The sequence below is a fragment of the Pleurodeles waltl genome, chromosome 8 (assembly GCF_031143425.1).
Source record: "Pleurodeles waltl isolate 20211129_DDA chromosome 8, aPleWal1.hap1.20221129, whole genome shotgun sequence".
In the NCBI taxonomy this organism is placed as follows: domain Eukaryota; kingdom Metazoa; phylum Chordata; class Amphibia; order Caudata; family Salamandridae; genus Pleurodeles; species Pleurodeles waltl.
Genome location: NC_090447.1, coordinates 350,457,027 through 350,483,721, shown reverse-complemented (window position 1 = coordinate 350,483,721; position 26,695 = coordinate 350,457,027). Strand labels below are relative to the sequence as shown.

The 26,695-nt window shown below is 42.1% G+C and overlaps 1 protein-coding gene across 1 annotated transcript in view; it reads left to right on the top strand.

Annotated features, from left to right (window-relative positions):
• The window catches only part of ATP6AP2 (ATPase H+ transporting accessory protein 2), a 114,797-nt gene that overhangs the window by 16,082 nt on the left and 72,020 nt on the right, over nucleotides 1-26,695 (top strand). Inside the window, exons 3-5 of the mRNA XM_069204219.1 lie at nucleotides 826-954; nucleotides 3,246-3,341; nucleotides 19,340-19,477. Of these exons, the coding sequence (XP_069060320.1) occupies nucleotides 826-954; nucleotides 3,246-3,341; nucleotides 19,340-19,477 (363 nt within the window). The remainder of the gene's footprint in view (nucleotides 1-825; nucleotides 955-3,245; nucleotides 3,342-19,339; nucleotides 19,478-26,695) is intronic.

The window sequence follows — 26,695 nt, the reverse complement described above, 5'->3', positions numbered from 1 at the left end:
ACAGCCTACACTGGTATTTATGGAGCCAGTCCAAGTACTGGGGACTTTCAAACCTTTCCTAAAACGACAGTCCTTGAGTATGCAAAATAATAAATTCAGTATACCACTATTAAACAGCTTTCGAAAATGTTAGCATTCTACTGAAACCCACTTGTTTTTTCTTTTTACATGTAAAATAAAATAATTGAAGATTCACCGTAAATTAATCTCAGTTAAACCTTTGTGAAGTGGGAAAATTTAGCGCACTATCATGCTCTAGAAAATATACATTTCCAATGAAATTCTTGAAGCCCACTAAACCCACAGCAAGCATTTGTCATGCTAGGTCACCTTGAAATCAGTACAAAAACTGAACATGATGATGCTCATGTTGACATTTAATTTCTGTGGTTCAACTTTCAGTAACAAGTCACTTGGTGAAATTTGATCTTTTGACTCTTAAAAAGAGCTGTCTAACCATCTCTGTGGGTTCCAGTGACCTGAGGTTTTCATTAAATTGTAAAATGTTTTTAGTCAATTGGGTAATGTCATAAAACACGGTCTATTCATAGAATGAAAATCTGAGACCTGAACATGCATTCTTGTTTAGTCTGCTTTCTGTGAAACATACTTTATGCTCAGTTGCGTAACTATTTGAGGCTGATGGGGATTTTGTTCAGGAGAACTTATTCATGTTTGTAGTATATAAAGACACAGGCCCCAGGGCTACATAGTAATGAGCACATTTGCAAGGTTTGACTTATAACATCCGTGAAATGAGGGAAGCATAGATGATAAAATGTTTTTATCTGTTAGGATAAAATATTAATATTTGAAATCTCACAGGACCTTCCTTGGCCGGGGCTTGGAGCAGGTAACTTGTTTGATCGTCCTCGAGCTACTGTTCTAGTCACAGTGAAAGGAGTCGAAAAGCTGTCTCTCCCTAAGGATGGAAAGTCGTATCTTGTTGAAGATGTAAGTATATTTTAGATGTCAAATCAGGAATGTTACTAGAGGATGACAAGATGATGGGGTGGTACAGAATGAAGTGTGGGGTTTGAAGGTGTGATGGGACAAAGCTGTTGTGGTAGCAGTGTGGTTTAATAAAGGAGGTTATCGTAGGTGTGTAGGGTGTCCTTGCCAGAGGATGTAAAAGTTTAAGGATATGTTGGTACATAGTGAAAGAGGTTTACTTATGGTTTTGTAGCTTAAAACCCTTCTAGATTCACATGCTATACACCATTCCCCCTTGTAGCAATTGGGTCTGAAAGTGTTTCATTTTGTCCCCTAAACTTGTTTTTAGTTTGGATGGGATTCTACATAGGCAGAGTACTTGTATGCTTGTATGACTTCGACTGTAATCCCACAATGCCTATGTGCATGCACACCATCTTAGATTCTTTTTTTTTTTTTCTTTTCTTTTTCTCCCCTTCCGTTAACCTCCTTCAATGGCAGAGGGTCATGTGTGAATATAAAAGTGTTTGGTGCTGCAAAACCATAATTACAAATGGGTATCTGTTTTCTTCTCTGCATGAAATCTCTTGCTCGCACAGATTATGTAGTGATATCACCTCCCTTGCGAAGGTGGGTTGAGAAAGAAATGGAAGCACAAATATTTCTAAGTACTGCTTGCCCCAGCGCAACCTCTTTTTGTGACTGGACGTCTATGTAGTAATACTATGTGAAGGTAGGTTCTGAGGACATGTGGCTGCCCTGCGTGTCTTGCATAGAAACATTGGTCTTAAAGGCCATAGTGTCTCCTTTCTCCTTTGTTGAGTGTGCGTTTGGGTTATTGAGCAAAGGCTTGTTGGCTAATGAATAGCTTATCTGAATTATGTTTACAGTCCATCTAGGGATATTTGTTACAGCTGTACCTAGGGCGTGCACTGAGTGGCCCACAAATAATTGCTGTATTTTTCCTCAAGTTCTGAGTGACCTGTATATCATAAATGATTGCTTTTCTGACATCTATTGTGTGTAAGGCCCTTCCTGCTGCATTGGACTGCTTTTGGGAAAAATCTGTTAGTCATGTGTGAGGTCATGAGCAACATTCTGAGGAGGGGTAATGTTTGCTTAGCTCTCTCTGACTCGCAAACCTCAGATTGTGTATTGGTGTCGTAATGGCTTTTTTAAAAAAAAATTTTTTTAACAAGCCAAGTATCATAACTTGTCTTTAACAAAGTTTTTTTTTATTTTTTTTTTATTTTTTTTTATGGTTAAATTATCACCCTCGGTGTACAGCCATACACGGCACAGTGCAACATGCCTTAATGGTATAGCTTTTCCCAAAGCCCTTTTCCCTGACCCCATGGCTCCTAATGCACGGAGTATGGCCTTCAGCCTTGTGACCTGAGCTTGGGTGCAGAGTGTAACCTGCAGCTGAATAGTAGACGAGCCCCCTCCCCTCCTCTCAATAAGACCCTGGTTTAGCAGCAGTGACACGGAGTACAGGGTTAGTAAGATCCACCTATAAACAAGTCATCTCCCAACATCTTCAAAGAGGAACCATTAGATCACCGTTGTACTTGATTTTGTAAAGCTTTAAAAATTAAATACATTAAAAAAAGATTGCATGCCTTAAGCACTGTCTCGAATTGCTTCACAGCAGTAACTGCCAACGGAACAAAATAGTAGATGGGTTACCAGCGCCTATTGCAAGACGCGTTTTTTATTGGGTTCAGCACCAGCATTTATTCAACAATATTTGTTTGTTTCGTTCAAGATTGCCACTTTTTATGCATCAAAGTAGTATGGATCAAAGTAGGCCATCTGTTCAGCTTGACTATGAGTTAAGTGTAAGATGCATAAAGCTGACAAATCCGTGCATGGCATTGTAGAGCTAATGTTCTCATACAAATGCAGAAGTAGTATAGCCAGGCAGGACCCTGGGAGTGCTCCACAAGCTAGCAAATTGGAACAAGATGTAAAATCACATGATCTGATTTACTGGCTGTAAGGATTTGGGCCATGCCATTACACGTGGTGCGGTGTTAAATCCCTTTTCTTTTCATTTTATGACATTGAAGGATGGTAATTGGCCCAATAGTATCTCCTGTTGCTTACTTTGCTTGTTAATGTTTCCAGTTTTGGAAACACTGAACCACAAAAGTCATGTTTCACGTGCAGTCACTATTGAACTTGTGAATGTTTTTTAAATGTCAGCATAAGTAATAATTGTTTGAAATATGTTTTTCCAGTGTTTCTGTAATAATGTTTTTGCCAAGGTATACTCTTGATGTTTTATTTATGTTAAATTTGTTTTCTAGGTGGTTCCCTTTAGCCTGGACAGTGTTGCTAATTCTATTCATGCTATATTCTCTGAAGAAACACCAGTGGTTTTGCAGCTTGCTCCTAGTGAAGAAGTGAGTATTTACTTTTTGCAAAAATTTAGACGCGAATGGATTGAGATAAAAAAACAAAAGGTAGCTTTGCGTTAAACACATTAAATTTATGTGTGAATGTACGTTTCCTTTACAAAATTAAAGTTTGCATCATGAGATTTTTTTTTTTTTTTCCCAAAGACAATTGAGCCCGGTGTACAAACGTATTTTCTAGTTGTGAACAGTGAGATACGTCGTATCACAGGATTTGCAACAAGAAAATGTGATTTTCCAAAGTGCTAACCCCAGTTAATGATTCAGTAATGTTACCGAATCGCTGAATGGGCTTAGGAAATCATTAGGAATCGCTATTTGGAAAAGGTATGTTTAGGGTGTCCAATCCAAATAGTGATTGCTTAAATTATGTACTAAGGTTTGCACCCGAAATCTTGTCTCAAAACAACAATATTTTGCTGACTACTGAATGAGTACTGGTAACCAGATTACAAATGGGAATGCCTTCCAAATTGTTAAGGACAATAAAAAAAAACATTTTTTTCTTTTTTGGAGTAGGCAGTGTTTTATGTAGAAAATGTTCAAACGGGCCTGCAGCACTTTTCACAATTGTGCACTTACGCTAGGAAATATGAGCATGCCTTGGGCACCCTTCACAGTTCCAAGCAGACGTTCTTGGAAACAAGTTCTTCCATATGTTTAAGGGGAAAAATCATTCAGTGGGGATAAAAAGAGTAGCCTTACTTTCTTCTTTTTGCCAAAATATCTGCAGACTCTAGCTGCCTCATAGGAGACTCCAAGAACCTCTGCAAAAGCTCGCCGATCCACAAAGTAAGAGCTCCTTGGTGTGCTGCGACCGCTGCGCTGGAAAACATTGTCAGGCAGTTTGGAAAGAACAGAGCCAACCTAAATAACCTGGCTCAACCCACATGGCTGCCATATATCTAGAAACTTTGCTTCCTGCCAGATTTCAGTCATTTTGAAAGCTGCCCAAAGCTTGACTGCCAGAGGCAGTCAGACATGCCTTAATGATGCAGCCTTGCAGCCAAGATTGTTTTAAGCTACATTGTTGCCTGCAACATATACAGGTACTTGCAAAATGCATAGGATGTATAACAGATCCCACAAGGCATCCTTGATCAGCTGGAGTCAGGTGTTGTGGCTTGAAAGATCAGTGTTGACACAAGCTGACACAGACCCATACAGCTTTGAAGTCTTTTTTTTATTTTTTATGGTGGTGCTGCACACAGAACCTCTTGAAAGCAATTCGATTCCAATTGGGTTTGTCCTCCCGAACCATCATGATAGATACCTTCCTAGTGGAATAGAGAACCCTATTGGATTTTCTCTGAAGTCAGGAGACTGGATCCTAGAAAGAAGCTTTGCACCAGATCTATCTGTTAGAGCTCGGGCAGTGCACCAAGCTGTAGGAAGGTGGTCTGGTGTGTGGTGGACACCTACAGTGTTATATGCTATACCAGGTCAAGGTTTACCCTAACAGTGAAGTGTAGGCAGTGTCTGGGAAGCCAGGGCTCTCTAGAGGTAGCTATGGATGAGCAGCCAAGACGTATCTAGGAAACATGCAAAGCTTGTGCAATACCAGTATAGTCACACATCACTATCACACATGAAAGAACAACACAGTGTTACACAGTAAAGGTACTTTATAGTGTTACAAATACTAGAATACTAATTATGCAATGCTCCAACTGGAGGTAAGTAAGCACACTACTATATACACATTAGCAATCAGTAAAGAGCATAGAAAAAAATAAGCATTGGAAAAAATAGTTCCGTGAGGCCCACTCAGTACACCTGAAGAGGAGCCCATTTCACTGTAGGAGCAGGCAGGAGACTCTGCTTTGCAGGAAGGAGTGCTGGGGGCTGGGGCTACAGGGAACCTAAAGATCCCTTGGAGGAGGAGCAAACAAGCCTTGGTAGATGCAAGAGTCGTGGTGCACAGTGGTGCTGTCCTGCAAGTAGAGGCAATGGAATACCATCTCCCAAGTTGGACAGCGGGTAGAGAGGGCCAAGGGGACCGTTCCAGATCACCACCTGTGATGCAGGATCCATGCAGTTCCGGAGGAGAGCAGATCCACGCAGCTGGTAGTCATTGCAGTTGGTGCCGCAGATGCAGGGGATTGACTCCTTCACTCCAAGGGAGATTCCTTCTTTCTTCTTGTGCAGACTGAAGGCTCTCTGCTCTCAGGATGCACAGCCGGGGAAATGTTGTAGTTTCTGGAAGGAGCCGGAGAAGCAAAGTTGCAGAGTGGAATTGTCACTGAAGTTGCAGATTGTCAGTTCCTGGCAGGTCCAGTTGCAGTCCCAGTGGCCAGAAGCTGACGTAAGCAATGCAGAGGAGTCCTTCTGGAATCTTGCATGTCGAATGTGAGGATCCACCCAAGAGGTAGACCCTAAATACCCCAGGAAGAGGGATTGGTCACAAGTATGGCAATTGTTGTGTGTGCAAAGTCCTAGGCAACCAAGTTTAGAGGGAGAGAGCACAATCACGGAGGTCCTGGTTATCAGGATCCCAGTGAAAACAGTCAAAGCACACTGACAGGCAAAAATTGGGGGTAACCATGCCAAAAAGATTGCACTTTGCTACACAAGCTATGCATTATGTCCTATTGATCAGAACTAGCTCTTTCCTAACAGACAATATCGTGGCCATGTACCATTTAAAAGAGCCAAGGAGAATGAAGATAACTCTAGCCCCAAATTTCCCACTTGTCTTTCCATCCTTCATCTTGGCTGCATAAGGTGCACATCTGACGCTACCACAAGAATGCATGGACATTCCAAATGAAGCAAAATATTACTCCACCAGATCATCCTACTACTTGGAAGGCATTTTGCATCTGATACATAACAACAACAAAAAATCAGCTCTTCCCTTCCACCTGTCAATGAGAAGCGGTGCTGATCGTCCTTCATTTTCCTAAATCAGGCATACATTTCACCTCTAGAAAGGTACACTGTGATGTATTTATGACCTACAGAAAAAGTCAATCTTTATCTCCTGCTTCACTGTTCCAACAATTAAGGAATTCATGGAATGCATTCAGAAAGTATTGCCTCCAGTATAAGACCCTCTCTACTGTGGAAACTACATAGCTTTTGCTCAGCCTGCAGCCAGTGTTGTCCGTCCCTGTTGCGAACAGCAGAGAAGTGGGGGAGAGCGGTGCGGAAGACTTCCAGTGACAGATAATAGTTCTATGTACGAGAGAGAGAACGAAGTCCAGAAAACCTAATAGTGACCCTAGCCCTTTCAGGTCAGGGTATCCCCCGCTAAGAGAACTACTCCAGGGGATTCTCGGACTGACAATTCAGTGAGTGTTTAAAAACACCCCAGACTTGAAATGTCGCAACTTCGTGCATTCCCAGACCATATGAGTCAGATGTGCTGGTGTGGTACTGAGGCGAGGACATTTTGAGGAGGTCAATGGGAAAAGCTTTTGTACTTTCAAAGGAGTATGGTATGCCCAATGTAGAATGCAGGTTTAAATACATTTAAAACACGTGTTTTGTGGAATCTGGGAGGGATATTGCAGCATGGTCTGCTATTATTTGTTATTGAAGACCGTTTAGCATTTTGTCTGCCAGGTATGTTTAAGGGTCTGTAAGGAGACCCCCTACCTGGTCCCAGAGCCCATTAAATAGCCACATGATCAACTTCCTACCCGTTCTTTTGTGTGGAGTGTTTGTAATGCAGCATGCATAGGGCTTCTTTGCATGGGAGTCTGTCAGGCCTGCTGGATCGGGATCCTTAAATTTCCATAAAAAAGGAATTTACTTGCAGGCTGTCCAAACTGATGAGACAAGACTTAGACATCTATAAGAAAGCCCTCCTTAAACTGATCTCCAATGGCGGTCAATCCAACCCACTCCCATTGGGTCATATCTTGTAAAAAGACCATTCATATGCAAGCTGGGAGGCCCGGTAGTAGAATCGCCAGACCATAGGCTGGCTTGCTCATAGCATATCTTAGAGATGCGCAAGCAGGTGCATGTCACTTTAAGTAATGAAGCAAAGAAATGACTGCCTTGCTTAACAAGCTTTAAATTGTATTTTCATTCATAGATCAAGATAATATCATGATCAGGACAATAAATTAAAAATAAATTACTTGTATTTGAGACATTTTATTCTGATATGTTAAAGTACACATTGATCAATCATTAAAGAAATACAGCAACAGCCAATTCAGTTCCATAAGTGAATTCAAACCAACTGTGTGCTTAAATTTGACTAATCCAACACAGTAGTTCTGTGTGATTGTCCAGAGCATCAGTATTTATATGAATAATTCTTCAAAACCTCTACATTTTGCTACAGTTCATTTAGTGCTGTTATTGTTCATAGTCAGTTGTCTTAAGAACCGTACTATATTACTGACAAACTACCTGGGGCTATGGCATAGTCTTTTTCAGGATAGAAGCAAATTTGTTTATGAACATACCTTTCTAGGTTGAGTGCCCAAGCGCTTTTCGACCTGTTATAAGTTTTCTGTGGGCTTTTAACTACGCCCATCTCATGCCCATCACTTTCACTAGTTCTTACCTTTCAAAAATACCTTGATGTCATTGGTAAATGCTTTACGTTTGTCCCGCCTTGGGGCTGTTTTGTTACTGCCTTGCAGACTGACTGTGTTACATGGATTATTGCATGATTGCCGATATACTTCAGCAAGGCGGAACAATTGTGTGTTTTTTTTTTTTTTTGTTTAGTTTTTTTTTTTGTCGTCTCTCCCGTTTGTGCTCCTTGGTGGCCATGGTGCAAAATATTGTGTACTCAATTGGTGGTATTGAAGCACTGGTCACATTGTTCACACTGTTACCTAATCAGTCTCATTTCTTTTTGGCTCTCCATTTCACGCTCCATAGCTTTCATTAAAACACTTGTAATTGATAAATGCTTTATGTAAAAAAACACAGAAATCCTCAACACTACAATATTCACTGCACTCGGGGAAACTCTCTTCATAATGTTTTGCAGCCCATTACTTTTAGAAAACATTTTTGCTCATAACTCGACCTAGGACAATGGGACCACCACAAAAATGTTCTCAACAACATGCTGTTTCTGTCTACATCGTCTCTGGACTCAGACTCTGTTAGTGGAGACACCAAAATAATAACCCCTCCCACCATTGTGTTGCTGTAAGCTCTCTAATGGCTGGAACTTTTGTTTTACGGCTAGGAGTAGTTTGTGTTTTAAGGGCCTTGTTTGTAATATCATTGCAGTAGGCCTGTTAGCTCAGAAAATGTGTAAGGCACTACGCCCTCTATGGGCTAAATATATGGTTACACTATATTATTTTCTGCTATTTTCTTTTCATGTGGTTGTGGCCTCTGAGGGCTAACTATATGGTTGCATGACTATGGGGGTTATTACAACTTTGGAGGAGGTGTTAATCCGTCCCAAAAGTGACGGTAAAGTGACGGATATGCCACCAGCCGTATTACGAGTTCCATAGGATATCCGTCACTTTAATGTCACTTTTGGGACGGATTAACACCTCCTCCAAAGTTGTAATAACCCCCTATGTTTCTTACAAATGCTGTTTTCATTGTCGTGTCCTCTAGGCGCAGTTCTAAGCATTACGTCAACATATCAACATAGTACAATATTCACAGCATGGAAACTCCCCTCCTAATGCTTTGCAGGGTGTGGTGGTCCTAGGGCAATGAAACCACCTTCAAAACATTCACAACAACATGCTCTTTCGATCTACAGCATCTCTGGGGGCCCACACTAGATTAGTGAAGACCCAAACCAGCAATACTGTTTAATGCCAAAAGTTTATTTCTGATAAAGGTTTTTATTGGGTTTACATGATAATTGTATATGTTTTATTAAACTCTCCTTATTGCAATTAGGACCATGATTCAGGCCAAAGTAACGTACTCTTACACTATGACTGTTTGAAAACTCTTGATATGTTTGGATGACTCTTCTAGTTTATTTCTCTCGTTACTCCTCCGTTGCTGTTTTGGGAAATGTGTTAGCCAGCCAGCAACTCTGATGGGTGGGTGGTGAAAGTAGTATTATTTGAAATTAGCATGGCAGATTTAAATTAGGATGCTAGATGGCAACATTTTAATTTTTTGGTGCAGATGGAGGAGGAAGGTAAATGGAAGTGCTTTAGTTATATGCAGGGCCCCTGGAATTATATGGCAGGAAAAGACCAAATTATGAAGCACAGTTGACCAGTTTTATGTGGCAAGAAAAGTCCAGTTATGAATTTACGACGTTGATAGCTCTATCAAGCAAATACGAGACCTATTGCATTGCAAATGCTTGTTATATTTAGGTTTCTCCAATTTCCTTTGTGCCCTATCTATACAGTTTCGACCCTCTACATGCGCGGGGTTTCCTCAGGAAAATGAACTGGTGAATCTGTAAATAAATATTGCAATAGGATATTTGTTTGAAACCAAATTAGAGTGCCACCCAGGTGTATTGTGCGATAATTTAGTTGGGTACCTTGAGTCGAGCTGCCTGGTTAAAAATTGGTAACCGCTTGTAATGGAGAAATTCAAACATTGTATCTCTCTATTACTATTACTCCAAACAGTTATTGAAGAGACAAAACCAAATCACACCAAAAAGATTAGTAATACCTCCTGTTTAATGTCACCTTTTGCTTAACTTATTAGATAGTCTGGATTTTTGTCTGGCTATGTGTATGGGGCTGTTGGGACCATATTGCGGTATTCCTTCAAGGCGTTTCAAAACTTTTGTGCTGCTGGCAGTGTTCTGAGGCTTAATGGGTCGACTCTGTGGTCTAGAGCATCTCTGGAAGTCTTTGTCCAGGGACGCTGGTTTTGGCATGATGTAGTGTGCAAGGAATGTTGGGATCTGTAGTTGTTTTTAGTCAGCAGGATGCGCAATGTTAAAGAGGATTTTAAAATTCAGACTTTCTGATGAATCCTTGTGATAACTCTTGTGATAACTCTTGTGATAGGTCTGTTAAAATGTGGAGGAAGATTATATTTTGTGTTATGCCGAAGCATATCCCAAATTGTGATACCATCATGTGTGAGGGGTGATGGGTTGTGGAGTCATTTGTTGAATGGTCAGCATAATCTCCATGTTAGAAGCGCCCAGTGGGCAAGTTAATTCAATAAAGATTCTGAAGTTCAGAAATTTCATTTAAACCTGTAATAGTTGTCTTAAAGCGCAGAATAAGATTTGCTTCTTTTTTAGGCAAAGCTTGTTCTAAGTCACCTGCTCCTGGATGGGGATTAATGACCACTAAGACAGCCCATTTCAGGTCCTTTTCAGTGTGGCCATATGTGAAGAAGTGGTTAACAAGTGAAGCTATTGTGACTTCACAGCAAATCCATGATTTATGTGTAGTACTTCTTGATTTGCCTATGTATAGTGTTTCAGAGGAACCTATGATGCTATAGACACTTTGTTTTTATTTGCAATTTGAAAACGTAATGTTAGTCCACTTTATGGAACTTAAAAGAAATTGCAAGCATTTGGTTGTTTGATCACTTGTGGAACATGTGCCACATTTTTGGTGTCCTTGTATGGGAGGTAGATTCCATTGTTGTGTTAAAGTCTTTTTAGTGGAAGTTGGCAGATATGCTTGTAATAATTGTTTGCCTAGGCTGATATTCCTGCTACGAATGAACATGGGGCGTTCAAGTTTACAATTCAAGCTGGATAGAGTACTTTATGAATTTTTTTTTTTTTTTTACCTGTTTGTACTTGAACAAAAAATTGACATACAAACAAGTCTTTCATCCCTTCTTCTTCTTCTTCATTCATTTTTTTTTTTTTTTTTTCTCTCTCTTTCTCCAAGAGTGTATCTTGGGGAGGAGGGGTTGGGGGTGAACCAAGCCCGTTTAAGGGAATTTCTTACCAGTTTTAAGGGGTAGCTTTTTTCTGTCTGTTTGGCGGATAATGTAGCCGCATGATGGAAATAATCTTCTTTGTTTGAACAATTGCGTCTTCTACGGATAAATTGACCATATGGCAGATCATCTCACAGGATCTGTGGGTGATAAATTTTATAATGTAGAGCCTGTTGGCTTTCTGGAAAGAGTTGTGTTTAATATCTTTTCATTAGTTTTTACTTATCTTTTACTTCCACGTTTAGAAATGTGACACTCAGTATCTCTATTAATATTGAGCTTTAAGTCTTGTGTAGGATTATTTAACCACTCACAATCGAACCAATTCAGATTCTTCACCAGTCGATATACAAAAGACATCATCAGTATATCTGAACCACATGGTTATTTTTCCTTGAAGGGGTGGTTGTTGTATGCATATTTCTCCTAAAATTGTGCCACAATGAGAATTGCCATATCTGGGACAAAAAAATCAGCCCATCGCAGTTCCCTTAATCTAAAAGGAAAAGTATTCATTAATCGTAAACAAAACTCTTCTTCAATGCCATGCTGGCTAATGACAATAGCAGCATAATAGTAAACACGAAAGTCAGGCACTCAAAGGCCCCTGCTGTCAGTGGAATGTAGGAGCTTAGCTGAATCAATCTGCAGTCCCCATATACCCCACTGGGAGATTCACAAAGTGGTAAAGCAAGCATGGAAAAACTACAATTTTAGGAAGGGCTGTGTAACTGTCATAGGTAGGGTAGTCCATAAAATAAATTCAGCTCGGAGTTTGTGTATGGGCCTCCAGAGATTACCCTCTAACAATTTCCCAGAGGAGGGGAGTATGTGAATACCAGAGTGCTAGGTACTTGAAGGAGCAAGACACCAAGTGTACATAATCCAGTCCAAAGCCTAGTATGTGGGAAATAGCACCCTGGCGTGGAGGAAAAAAGCAAGTTTTAGTGGGGTTAACTTTAAGACCAGCGAAGGCATGAAAATAATCCAGGCTAAAAGCAATGGGCATAAGATCCGGATTAAAGGAGTGGAGAAACAGCAGCATGTGGTCAGCCTTTAAGGAGTTGATATGCATTGCATTTCCCATTCGTATGCCTCACTCACTATTTGTAATTTAAACTCCAAGGGCTCTACTGCCAAGATAAATAAAAGGGGGTAATCCCCGACTAGTCCCTCGATTGATAAAGTAGTTGGAAATGTAGCAGCCAATCTGACTCTGGCCTTTAGGGAGGCTCACAATAATTTAATCTGTTGAAGTAAGGAAGTGCCAAGTCCATAGCGTTTCAGGACCGCTAACATATAATCCCACCTCAGCTTATTGAATGATTGTTCAAAATCAATGGAAATGCATGCCACCTCCCGTCATGTCTGCAAATCCCATTCCAGCACCTGGTACAAGCGGCGTATGTTGAGGAAAGTGTTGACAAACCCATTTTTGGTCTAGGTGAATGAGGGAAATGAGATGGGGAGGAGGTGGTCAGCCAGGATTTTGCTTAGTATTTTGGTATCCCTATTTAGAATGAATAATGGACCATATGAGGTAATATTTGTAGGATCTGGATTGTGCTTAGATATGGATGTGACGACCGCTTCACTAATGGAAAGAGGAGGGCTACCCCGTTAAAGAGTTTAAGCTAGCAAACTTCCCAAATGTGGTGTGAGGAGGAACCGTAAGTTGCTTAACAGTCCATGATAACTGCTCGGACAGTTCAAAGGCAGTAATTGTTTTCTTCTCAAGGTCTTGCGTGCCTTCTCTGTCCGCGTCAAGTCTGCCAATAAAGACACACGTGCAACGATTGTAGTGCATAGGGTGACTCCCCCTATATAACTACCATATACGCCTCCAAATTTGAGTGCTTTAGTGGAGACTGACTCTGCATTATCCTGAAAGTACTGTACCCAAAGTCTCCTAGAATGCACCATCCCTCAGCCATAATGGTTGGAACCGCCAGGTAGGTACTCAAAAGCAGCGTGTTATGATCTGATAGGGTTTTATTTAGATATCGGCGTGGAGGATGTGCACGTTTGTAACAAAAGAGGGCATTCCAGCTGATCAAAGCAAACATGGAAGACACAGGTAGAGGAATAAAACCGGTAATACTTTGCCTGTGGTTTTTTGGTATTTTTGGTATCTATCTACCTATCCATCCCCAGTGATGGACTCAGTTGGCTAATGTCGCAGAACTATGTACTGTAGAGATACCCATATGGAGAAGGGGTTGGAGGTGCAGATGGTCGAATGTGATATCTAGAACTGATTTAAAGTCTTCCCCCAGATCCAGTCAAGGTCCGCCCCAGGCGCAAGGTACATAGAGAGGCTAAAATTGCAGATCCATATTGGGGACATAGAGCAAGCCCCAGACCACAGTGAGCCATCCAGGCACACCTGAACCATTACAAATCTGCCCACAGAATCAATCCGAGAGTCCTCCGAATGGACGGGGGTTCCAGCACGGACACCTCTTGCAAAAAGAGGAATATGTGGTAATAAGAATCTACCCTTGCCATCTTTCCTGTAGTACATAAACCTCTCCATTATTTAGCTGCGTATTTTGGAGAAAGGTTATATTAATCCCAAATCAAACAAGTTGTGCTTGGATTTTGTAGTTCATCCAGGCATACAGTCAAGCAAAGTAAGTCTGAGAGGGCACATGTACAGTGTGCATCTTTCTGGCGGTTTGGCCTATCGGAGTTAAGAGTTAATAAGAAAACAGGTAGGGCAAGTACACGTATAACATCCAGATTTACAGTACTAGGTCTGGTGCATAGAGCATTCAGTCTAGACCAGGTCGTCTGCCATCTGCAGGGTGACCCAGGTGATCTATAGTTGAGCTTGTAGTGGAGGATACACCCTTGGAGTCCTCCCCAGAAGTTAGACATGGGTCATGCCCTCTTGATGTGCACAGCATAGCAGCCCGACTTCCCGTCCATCGCCTGGCCCTGTGAAGGAAGTCTCTCCATAGGGTGATGGTGCCAGGATCCAGACTGCTGATGGCTCTCCCTTTGTCCCCGTCCAGTGTCCCGACTTTCCTGGGAGAAAGGAGACAAGTGGTGCCATATTTCTTATCTATCCAGGCCAAGGCATTGTTTGGCTCGTTAAAAAATAAAGTCTGGTGTGCTGCAAAGACCTTTAGAAAAGCAGGTAACAGAAGCATATTTTTCAGGGACAAGCTCTAAAGTCTCTTCTTAAAAGCCAAAAAAGGAAGCTCTACACTGCTGAACCACCAAGGTAAAATCTGGGATAATTTAGACTCTGAGTCACCAACACTAATGAGACTCCAGTTCCTGCAGGATAAGGACCAGGTCATGATAGTTTAACAGCTTAGCAGCAATCACTGCACGGGGGCACCAAGGACTGATTGTCTAATAGAAAACCCAGTGTGCCCACTCCACCACATACATGGCTGACAGGCCCTCAGGGCGACCCCAGACTGGAGCCATTGTTCTATATAGAGTGTGATGATGTATCTTCCAGCATGCCAATAACACGCAGATTATTATTATTCCTTGATAGGCTTTTAGCATCTTCAGCGCGGCCTTCCAAGAGCCTTAGTATATCAGTGAGTTCCAGAATGCGCACAGCCGTGACTGCACTCTGAGAACAGAGTGCCTGCATGGCTTGATCATTAGATAAAACCATGTCCTTAGTTTTGCTGTGATTGTCGTGAAGAAAATGAATGTCTGTGGAGATCACTTCAGTTGTCACCTCCATTGCGACTTGAGTGTCATAAACTGCTAAAGTGTCTGATCCAGTTTGTTGGAGGGAACAATAGTGGTCGGCTGGTGCAGGTCCAGCTGGGAGACGAGGCACAGAGCAGGATTCACAGGGGAGGAGCCCAGGCGGTGTGCCATATGGTTGACATCTTCTTAGCAGAGGCCTCTTTGGAAACTACCAAAATGTAGCACCTCAACGAAGGTAAAGTAGTGGATCGTCCATAATTTCAAAAGTAGTAGCTGCGAAGACAGTTGCAGAAAGATGGGGCATGCAGTCCAAAGAATCACAACCCACCTGGTAGACACTCTGCTGTGGCCCACAAGTCACCACTCACAAAGGGGGGTGCCAGAGATGTCCAGCACAAGCAGCCGCAGGCATCAGTGCCAGACTAAACAGGGTCCAAATCAAAATAAAGGTAACAGCAGTTAGCACAGACCAGGTCTGTCTGTCCTAGTGTGTGGCAATTGAATTGAAAGAAGTGGGAGGGGAATACACAGAGGCCTGATAGCGAGTTCATGTTGGTAAAAGGCCACCAGTGCAGGAGTGCAGGAGTGCAGCTGGTGGTGGGTGGGTTTGAAGGGGCTTCATATGCAGAGGCCCAGCTGCTCAACACAGTATTAGGCCCTCACACCAAGCCCCTAGAAAATGGAGGAGGGGAGGAGTAAGAAGGCTAGGAAAGGCCCAGTTGAGAGCAAAGCTATGATTCACCTGGCCAGCAGGCATTTGGCCCCTTGCAAGTGGGGAAGAACTAATCCATCCAACACAACACAGCAGTCAGGCCTCCAGAGCCTCCTTTTCCAGAACTCCCAGCTTTCTGATAGGCACTGACTCATTCTGTGTGTCTCAGAGATGTAGAGTCCTGTGTAAGGCGCCATGTGCACAAGGCCAGTAGACTGTATCCAGCCTTGCTATGGACCCAACAGTCACCAGGGAAGAATTCCCTGGGCCGCTGAACACCAGAGGCCCAGGACCGAATCCTCTCAGAGAAGGTTGCACTCAACAAAAGCTCACCAGACATGTAGCTGGCCCTTTTGAGGTCCCATCTAGGCCCTGCTCCAGTTGCGCTGCCTGCAAGGTGTCAGGGAAGCTGCAGATGTCGCCAGCCACCCACACAGCTAGGTCACTTCAGGCACGATCCATGTTCTTTTTGGCTTTCTACAGTAGGCTGGAGTTGATGGCTGGCCGACTGGCTTCCCAAGCCCGCTACAGTATAGACTTCAACGGGGAGAGGCACTGGTCGCTATCTGCAGTGTTAGATGTTAGTAGAGGAATGGATAGGACACATAGCAAGGCTTATTTATCCATGTCTGCCATCTGTGCAGATTGGCCGTGCCCACCTCGAAACTCAACATCACTTCACGGTTTCTACTTTTACAACACCTTTCTTTGTAAGCAGCTTTCCTAGTATCAGTTGCTTCTATTTGCAGAATTAACTATAAACCAGCTGTATGAGCTCACGGTCCACGAGCAGATTTGCATTCGAATAGTTAAGTCATAAATACTCACCCAGCCTTTGTGTTGAAAATGGTCTCAGATTTCCACATTACCTAAAAGACCTTCGTGTCAACCTTCTTTTGCAGTCCTTCAACTGGGAGAGATTTACAAGCATTGAATCTATGCAAATTTCACATATCTACATGTACTGAAGAAATCGGATCATTCAAATAGCTGTGGGTTATGGTTGCTGGATTAACTTTTTTATGAGTTGTTCTTATACAGATGAATAGTTTCATGCATATCTACTAATAACAAGCTAACAGGCCCTTTCCTGGTACACTCAAGTGAACTCAACAAGGGGAAATGGTGCCACAATGAGCTGTAACCTTGAGATTCATTCACACATTTGCCAGATATTATTGTTTAGACTTGGACTCCAGAAGAGACAACCCAGTCTCTTTGTGAAATCTTATTGTTTGATTAATTCCATATTTCTGAGGATATCACCCTTTTACTCGGCTTCCCGCTTATTTTAGGGGATGGACTTCCTGAACCATTCAGCATTTATCACTGTCTGTTAAGATCCCATAATGGTGAAGGAACTTTCACATGTTTGGAACTCTTATTTCCTCTTTATACAAATCTCCATTAATATCATAAATGGCTCACTTTTCTCTGAGGCACTTACTTCATGATGAAATTCCATACAGTTTCTGGATCGCGAGTTTCCCTCGGAAGAAATGAAGTGATTTCCCTGTGCCACTGCAGGGCATAATGAAATGCTGGAGCTTCTGCCTGCTGTAAAAAAGTAGCGTCCTATTTCATCTCCAGTAAATTTCTGCTTATCTTCACTCATTATCTTTCCTTTTTCCCATCCAAGGTGTTCAGTACCCCGGTGTTACACTTGGGTTATTATTAATTTATGTTTTTTTCCTCTTTAAATAGAAAAAGAAACTGAAGTCCATCAGTGTAGTTTGTAAACAGGAAGTATTTACATTAAAAATATATTTGAAAAGAGATCTTATCTTTTGTAAAAGTGCTCCGAAATCCTGCAGATAAGTGGGATTAATACAGGGAGTGCAGAATTATTAGGCAAGTTGTATTTTTGAGGATTAATTTTATTATTGAACAACAACCATGTTCTCAATGAACCCAAAAAACTCATTAATATCAAAGCTGAATATTTTTGGAAGTAGTTTTTAGTTTGTTTTTAGTTTTAGCTATGTTAGGGGGATATCTGTGTGTGCAGGTGACTATTACTGTGCATAATTATTAGGCAACTCAACAAAAAAAAATATATACCCATTTCAATTATTTATTATTACCAGTGAAACCAATATAACATCTCAACATTCACAAATATACATTTCTGACATTCAAAAACAAAACAAAAACAAATCAGTGACCAATATAGCCACCTTTCTTTGCAAGGACACTCAAAAGCCTGCCATCCATGGATTCTGTCAGTGTTTTGATCTGTTCACCATCAACATTGCGTGCAGCAGCAACCACAGCCTCCCAGACACTGTTCAGAGAGGTGTACTGTTTTCCCTCCTTGTAAATCTCACATTTGATGATGGACCACAGGTTCTCAATGGGGTTCAGATCAGGTGAACAAGGAGGCCATGTCATTAGATTTCCTTCTTTTATACCCTTTCTTGCCAGCCACGCTGTGGAGTACTTGGACGCGTGTGATGGAGCATTGTCCTGCATGAAAATCATGTTTTTCTTGAAGGATGCAGACTTCTTCCTGTACCACTGCTTGAAGAAGGTGTCTTCCAGGAACTGGCAGTAGGACTGGGAGTTGAGCTTGACTCCATCCTCAACCCGAAAAGGCCCCACAAGCTCATCTTTGATGATACCAGCCCAAACCAGTACTCCACCTCCACCTTGCTGGCGTCTGAGTCGGACTGGAGCTCTCTGCCCTTTACCAATCCAGCCACGGGCCCATCCATCTGGCCCATCAAGACTCACTCTCATTTCATCAGTCCATAAAACCTTAGAAAAATCAGTCTTGAGATATTTCTTGGCCCAGTCTTGACGTTTCAGCTTGTGTGTCTTGTTCAGTGGTGGTCGTCTTTCAGCCTTTCTTACCTTGGCCATGTCTCTGAGTATTGCACACCTTGTGCTTTTGGGCACTCCAGTGATGTTGCAGCTCTGAAATGTGGCCAAACTGGTGGCAAATGGCATCGTGGCAGCTGCACGCTTGACTTTTCTCAGTTCATGGGCAGTTATTTTGCGCCTTGGTTTTTCCACACGCTTCTTGCGACCCTGTTGACTATTTTGAATGAAACGCTTGATTGTTCGATGATCACGCTTTAGAAGCTTTGCAATTTTAAGAGTGCTGCATCCCTCTGCAAGATATCTCACTATTTTTGACTTTTCTGAGCCTGTCAAGTCCTTCTTTTGACCCATTTTGCCAAAGGAAAGGAAGTTGCCTAATAATTATGCACACCTGATATAGGGTGTTGATGTCATTAGACCACACCCCTTCTCATTACAGAGATGCACATCACCTAATATGCTTAATTGGTAGTAGGCTTTTGAGCCTATACAGCTTGGAGTAAGACAACATGCATAAAGAGGATGATGTGGTCAAAATACTCATTTGCCTAATAATTCTGCACTCCCTGTAAGTGTTCATAACTTCTATGAACATTACCCTGATGGAGAAAGACTATTACAAGTAAGCAGATTTTTCTTAATTATCTTTGTGTTTAGTTTTCTATAGTGAAACATGTCTCCAGAAAGTAACTTGTAAAGCTTGGTGTGGTATCGGACGGCGTTTATGAAAAAAGCTACACTTCATCTTGTGCATCACATGAGTGTACAGTTTATAAGTGTTCGGACAAATTAAATTGACATTAGTCCACTTGAAATGTAGGAAAGTGATTAATTATCCTGCAAATGAATAGGTTATGCATATTCAAGAATGGAACTTTGCCTGAAAATGATCTGCAACAGAAGCTGAGCTGGGCTAAATTTATTTGACTTCTTACAGCGAGTGTACATGGTGGGAAAAGCAAATGCAGTGTTTGAGGACCTGTCTGTGACTTTAAGACAGCTGCGAAATCGCCTGTCCCAGGACAACTCCGTTCTGAACTCCCTGCCACTCAACTCTCTGAACAGGAACAATGAGGTATGAAAATTAAGTGTAACATGCAGTTATATTTGATCTTGTTTTTTTTTCTTTTTTTTTCACGTCTGATGCTTTATGTTCAGTTGAATTTATAAAGCATGCATGATTGGGGAAACTGAACTGCAAATAAAGTGGGTGATGAGGATTCATGAGTCTGGCTGCTTTTTAATGAAGGGCCGGTGTGCCTGGGACCTCACTTCCCTGAAGAATGAAGTAGGGCAGCCATAGGTGTGACCTGGCTAGCATGCAGGCCAGCTTTGCTTTTCTGTGATGTATAGCAAACAACATCTAGTCTGATAATCCAATGGAGGGAGTTTGGGTTAATGATGAAGGAAGTAGTAAAACAAAATAGACCCACAGGAATCTAATGACGCATGGTGAACTGCAGACCTTCTGGAGGGAGAGTAAAATGCTAATTGAATGCAGTTGGGCTACATGGAGGCATATCCTTTTAGTGCAAAATAAACTCAAGTGCAATATTTGCTGGAAGAAAATTGCTGGCTAGTGCACAATTGACTTTTTATTCTGGGCATTTGAGATGAAAACTTGATGCAGGAAAGGCAACAACTAGGTTTTCCCTTGCAAAGTTCCCTAATGTTTCTGAAAAACAGAATAATTTGTTTTATATACATTTATTATTATTATTTCATACAAACATGACACAATAAACTACAAACATACCAACGGTATTTGGTATACAGATCTCGTCGTAGCGTGTTCTTTTGTGACACTACAAATGACTGTCTCTCAAAGAATAAGAAAATAAGACCTGCTGATTCAAACGTCTTTTAGGTTTGCCTGAATGCATTTATTTATATCTGAGCAGAATCGGTGCTTGCAATGGTGTAAGACCTACATGATCACAACATAGCAAAAATGAAGTGTTCTGAAGCATCTCACTGTGGGGCTAAACACATTTCATACAAGTATGATGTGCTACAACACTACTAGAGGCTCAAGACATATTGATTCTGCAGTAGAAAATGTAGGAGTAAACTCATGACCACACGTGTATATAGAGAGGTGAAGACTGCTGTATCAAGGCTCCCTATAAAGTGTGGGAAGTTTAAAGGAAGTATACACCATTCAGAGAAAGATTAAACTTTTAATACTAGACCTGTGCTTGTCAGTCTCTGTACACAAGACTATGAGGGAGAGATCAGTATCTGTTCTAACCATTGGTTTAAAAAAAATGGCAAATGCAAGATTTTTTTTTTTTAAAGAGCAGTCCAGATTCACTCTGAACAAAGACACAGGGAGCAACCCTGCTCCTCTCAACCCCCACTGTATATCAAGGGTCTGGTAAAAGCAGGCCTGGTGGTCGTCCAAACTGTCAGAAAAAGGTCAATCAACTGTACCTCAAAATATGGCCCACTGCTTACAAGGAAATCTAGAGGCCAGAATCCCTTGCATTCGTAGTAGAGACTGGAATAGCAATGAATTGGATGATTTTTAATTCTCAGGCCTATCCCAGCATTTACTTCTGCTGTCAGTGAAAAGAAATCAATACACATCTCCCATGCTTGCCAGGCTCAACATCAAATTAGGACAGAAGCCATTGTACAGGAGAAAATGCATAGATAGATAGATGTCTAACACCTCTAGTGACCACAGATTTGCTGTTGTAAAGCCACTCTCAGTTGTAAGTATCTGGCTTTAGATTAGCCACTCAGGTGCATCTGGTAAATCTTTTTCATGAAGAATTTTTTGTTTCAGTTGTCAAGAATATTCTGGAGAAAATCAGAGAAGAACTCTGCCATTGCATAATGCACAAGAGCTTTGCAGCAGCTTTTATTTGTGCATGCAAGGTAGAAGACCTCAACTAACAAGTGATAATCTTTTCAGGATCCCCGTTCATTAGCTATCCAGACATGATAGCAGCCATCACAACAGTCACCATTACCAGTGAGATACATTGTGTGGCAACACTGCCTCCTGTTCAGAGGTGCCCAGGAAAGTGGAGGTATGCCAACCAAGCTTTGACTGAGACTCCATTCCTCTTGGCTTATCGTACTCTCATTAGGGAGTCCTGAAGTTATTTCTAAGTATCACATCAGATAAGAGTTACAAAGAGCTCCAAATTCATGATGTTTTGTTTCTGGCTATATTGCACTAGCCCTCAGAGATTCATAATATGTACCTGGATTCAGTCTGGCTGTTTTGGTGGTTTCCTTGGCAGCCCGCACTCCAAGCGATGGCATTGAGGGTGCAAGGTCATTCGGTGAAAGCTGTGATCCAGGCGGCTCTGGAGTGAAGGGGGCTTGCAGGGACTGCTTCAGCTGTTCCCGCCAAGTAAGAGAAGGCACTAGACTCCAGGATGATGGGCTAACAGCAGTTCAGGACAGCCCTGATCTTCAGTTTGGCGACTCCTCCGGCAGTACGGAGTCTGTGTCTCTCTCTCTCTCTCTCTCTCTCTCTCTCTCTCTCTTCTCTCTTCTCTCTTCTCTCTTCTCTCTCTCTCTCTTCTCTCTTCTCTCTTCTCTCTCTCTCTTCTTCTCTCTTCTCTCTTCTCTCTTCTCTCTTCTCTCTTCTCTCTTCTCTCTCTTCTCTCTTCTCTCTTCTCTCTTCTCTCTTCTCTCTTCTCTCTTCTCTCTTCTCTCTTCTCTCTTCTCTCTTCTCTCTTCTCTCTCTCTCTCTTCTCTCTTCTCTCTTCTCTCTTCTCTCTCTCTTCTCTCTCTCTTCTCTCTCTCTTCTCTCTCTCTTCTCTCTCTCTTCTCTCTCTCTCTTTTCCTCCCCCCCCCCCCCACACACTCGTGTAGCCTAGAAGAGGAAGAAACATCTGTTGTTGACTATTGGTTCTGTGCCTCAAGGAGAGCTCTATCGCAGCAGGAGAAGTCACAGGCAGTATGGGTTTGATGGCAGCTGGCTCTTCAGAGTCATTCATCACCACAGAAGTAAGTGAAAAGGAGCCGATTATCATCACTTATGTTGGAGGACAGCCTTGAGTAATGAGCCTTATACTTTGGTTGAAACACTGGTATAAGGAATGCACCTCCACTCCATCCTGGTTTCTGACCTTTGACGTGGTGGAACGTACCGCCATACTTAGCACTGTCCTGGACCCCAAAACTCTTTGCAACCCAATATACCAACACTGGACTCTGTTTGTGGTGCTGTTGAATGGTTAGAGCGGTAGTGACAATGTTGATAACGCCAGATCCATGAGTGAAGGCGGAGGAACCGGTCTGGGAAGTATGGACTTGTGCGAGTTTACTACAACAATGGGCATTCAAGATTTGAGGATGCTGGAGGTCCGTACTCAACCTGATAAGACGGTGATAATTAGAACTGGTATTGCTAATCTGAAAGCTCTTGCACTACACTATATGATAATGCTGAGATCTTTTTTTCTTTGTCAGATTATTCAGATGATGAGTTTTCAGACCCTGAAATGAATAAAGAAATGGGCAAGGGAAAAGTGGAAAGAGAGCAGTGCTCTGGAGGGCCTGGTCAAACTGTGCTCTGGAGACAGGCTTCTAATTGGGGGCAGCCGAGAAAATATTGGGTGGAATAAGGGAGTAGGGATGATGAGCTACAAGGAAAGCTTCATTGGGATCCCTCAGCTAATGAGGATACAGTCCTCAACTGTCAAAGGATCAAGTGTGGTTGAACATTATAAGTACTAGAATGATTGAAGCTGAGCTAAGGATATTGAACATTGAGGAGAAAACTAAGGTGATGGAACAACTTTATGATCAAGAAAGTGTCACGAAAGAGTTGTCACAGAAGGTGGAGCACTTGGAGAATAAGATTTGCCATAACAATTTGAGAGTGCTTGGTGTTCCTGAAATTGCAGAGTGTGATGACCCTTGTGGCTTTATTGTGCAGCTACTCCAGCAAACTTTTCCCTGTTTTGCTGATTGGGATACTGATTGTCAAATTCAGAGACCGCATAGTTTTCCCTTTCATAGATCCATGAGGGCCAAAGCCTAAACCAAGGGAAATTCTTATCTATATTTGGCAATTATTTCTGCCACCAGCTTCGAAGCCTGATCTCGCACTTTCAGTATTTGGGCACTCAAGTATTTTTGCAGGAACCGGCAAAGTTTAAGATAATCTACAAGCAACTGTTTATTTATTATTGTTTTTTGGTCCTTCCGCCCCCCTCCCCCCAACCCCTCAAACTCTGAATCTGATGTCAAGGATCTCTTGGAACAGTGGTCCAAATCCTCTTTTACAAACATAGACAGAAATGAAGATTGCAGGGAAGATCAATTAATGCACATCTTATCTGGGGTAACAATTGGGTCATGGTTGTTTGTTACAATGTGATGCCCAGGTGATTTTCATTTTTCCTTTTGGTACTTTTGGGATATTAATCATATGGGTGCTATGGAAAGAGTGTAGCAACGCAGTGGTGCTGTTTTATAAGGGGAAGGGAGGGGGAGCAGATCGGGCCTATGTGGGTTGGTAACCCTGTAAGTCGCAGGAGGTTGGGTATGTTTTTTGCCTTAAAGCCGGGGGTGATGGTTTCAGTATTGAATTGTGTGTGGGGGGGGGGGGGCTGCCATTGCTGGCATTGTTGGGGTATTGAGGGGTTGGCCTTTATATGTTTGTGGGATGGCGTTGAGATTGGTTGCAGTTTGTATTGGGGTTTTTTAATGAACAATTTGAAAAATATATTATCTGTACAATAAGTTGGCATATTAAACTGGAATGTCAATTGATTACGATCCTCTCTGAAGATTCAAAATATTAGGCACGAGTTGAGAATGATTAGACCATTACTGGTTTGCTTGCAGGAAACTCATTTAACAAGGACAATTACCTAGATTGGAGGGATTTGCATATCTGATAATGGGGGTGTCTGGGTATGAGAAGTCAATTAGAGGTGGAGCCATCCTAGCAAGAAGTATCTCCTAGCCATGTAGAAAGGGTCCGTTCTGGGCGGTGGGTCATTTCGAATCTCAGCTTTGGTCGTGCAAGATTAACGGTGTGTTGTGTGTATGGTTCGAATGAGGATAACCCAACACCATTGCAACTGACTTTTATAGAGTTGGCCATGTGGGAAAATCCAGTTATTGTTTGTGGTGATTTTAATTTGACTATTCTTCCCAGTATTAATGGCTCAAATAGGAATAGCAAGTTCCAAAAAGTGCAAACGTGAGCTGCTAGGTATAACCTGGTGGGAATGTATGGGTTGATTAATAGTTGGTGCTATACACATGCTGCACTACCTAGATATACATATTACTTGATTCTTCATCAGTGTCATTCTAGGTTTGATATGATATTCGACTCACGGGCATTGGGTGGTGGTATTTCAACTTGCCTTCACCCGCGCATATTGTCCAATCTTAATCTATTGCAGGCCATATGGTATGGGAAAGTCTAAAAGATGGACATTTGATTGATCTCTGTCGACTTATGGTGCCTATTGTCATGATGTGACTGAGAACTTGATCACTTAATTTTTTATTTTTTAAGAAAATCAAGGACATTCTTGTTCCTAACTGTTTGAAGGTTATATTCACTTTGGAAGAATATACCAAAGACTCACTCAAAGTCTATAATGTGTGATTTATAGTGGCCTTCCTTTGTTCACTTTTATGTAGGATGCAAATGCATGTAAAGTGGACCCTCTCCCTGACTGACAGCCAGCTGTGTTTGTGTTTCTAAAGAAACATGTTTATGCTACCAGAGGTCGACTGCAATGTTAAAGCCTTTCTTTTGGGCCCTTAGTAAATGAGATCATGGTCATGCATGCACCTACTGGAGTATGGGATTTATATCCCCAGAGGCCTGTAGATGTACGACCGCGACAAGGAGTGTTTTGTCTGTTATGTCCGATGGATTACTAGACATGAAATGAGCAGGAGTCCGGCTGTACCACCTTCGTGTCAGCTCCTGCAGCCAATCATACTCTACGGAAGGGCTCAGAGGTTTGTAAAATTCAGTCTTTGGGACTCTGCTGGACTTTCACTGCCATAAATTATTAACTTTCCAGTGTCCCGAATTATTCCAAACCACCAGAACACTGCTCCTTGAAGCCCATTAGGCCCCATCCCCTCTTTCTGCTAGCAGAGCGCTCTTAGCTAGACGACTTAAAGCTCACGTTTCAATCTGGTTTATAGCAAACAAAGTAGCACATTAGCATCAACATCGAAGTAGATTTGAATAGAGACGTACGAGATTTTTAAAACACAGACATTCAGCAGGTGACAGACTGCTACTGCAGGACACCACAGCACCAGTCCTCTTACGCAGTGAAAGCAGGCTACATATTCCACAGTGCCATTTCATTTTTAGAAGTATGGATTACGCTGACAGAATTGGTGACAGCGCCCGATGCTTTAGAAAAGAAATTCAATGGCATGTTGCCTGTTCGTTCACAGATTACACTGCCCTTTTATGCCATCAGTTACATAATGCCCATTTATATTTGTGCTGAAAACAAAGCAGTTTTTACACTGTCTGTTTTCTTTTAGTGCCAGCAGGGTTGTAGCTTGCAAAATCTGCCATGATTTGCACAAGTCTTCCCTTTTGGACTGATGTTTAGATGCTTCCTTATTTATGCGAGCTGCATCTTGTTGACTTGTAACCTGAAGGTACTTATCCGTCTGTAGGGTACAAAGGCTCCTATTCTTTGGTAGAGGACTAGCAGGCAGTGGTGTTTGGTTTAAATGAGTGTTTCCCCCTCAGTTTAGTGCACATGTTTTGTTCTGTATAGTGCTGCCTACTGTTCCTTGTGGATGCCATTTCCAGTCTTAGATTTTTGTTCAAAAACAAAGTGTATTCTGGGAAATATAGTCTTCAATCCTTTAAATTAGTTGGATAACACACCAATATGGTATCCCCAGTGACATGAAACAGAACTGTTCTTATTGGAGCGATCCCTATTAGTATGATAGGGTGAAGCAGACAACTTGCCTGCAGCCAATCCTTGCTGTCCTCAGTTGGGACAGCAACTTCATAGAGACGCTGCTGGGACCGAGTAAGAAGCACTTTTCAAGATGAGGAGAGCATTTCTATAACTGCCATTTGTTGCCCGCACAGGCCACCAGTCATGAGAAACCAGGTGTGTGTGTCTCCCCAGAGAGTGTCTGAAGGGAGTGTTGTCTCCAGTGTATATCTTTGCATGTTCGTGTCTGCAGGGGAGGGTATGCTTGCAAGTGTTTGTTCTGGGTGAGTGTCTCTGCTGGAATGCGTGTGTCTGTGCAGAGTGGGTAGGCATGTCTGCATGGGCTGTGTAACTCTTTGGAGGATGTGTGTATGGTG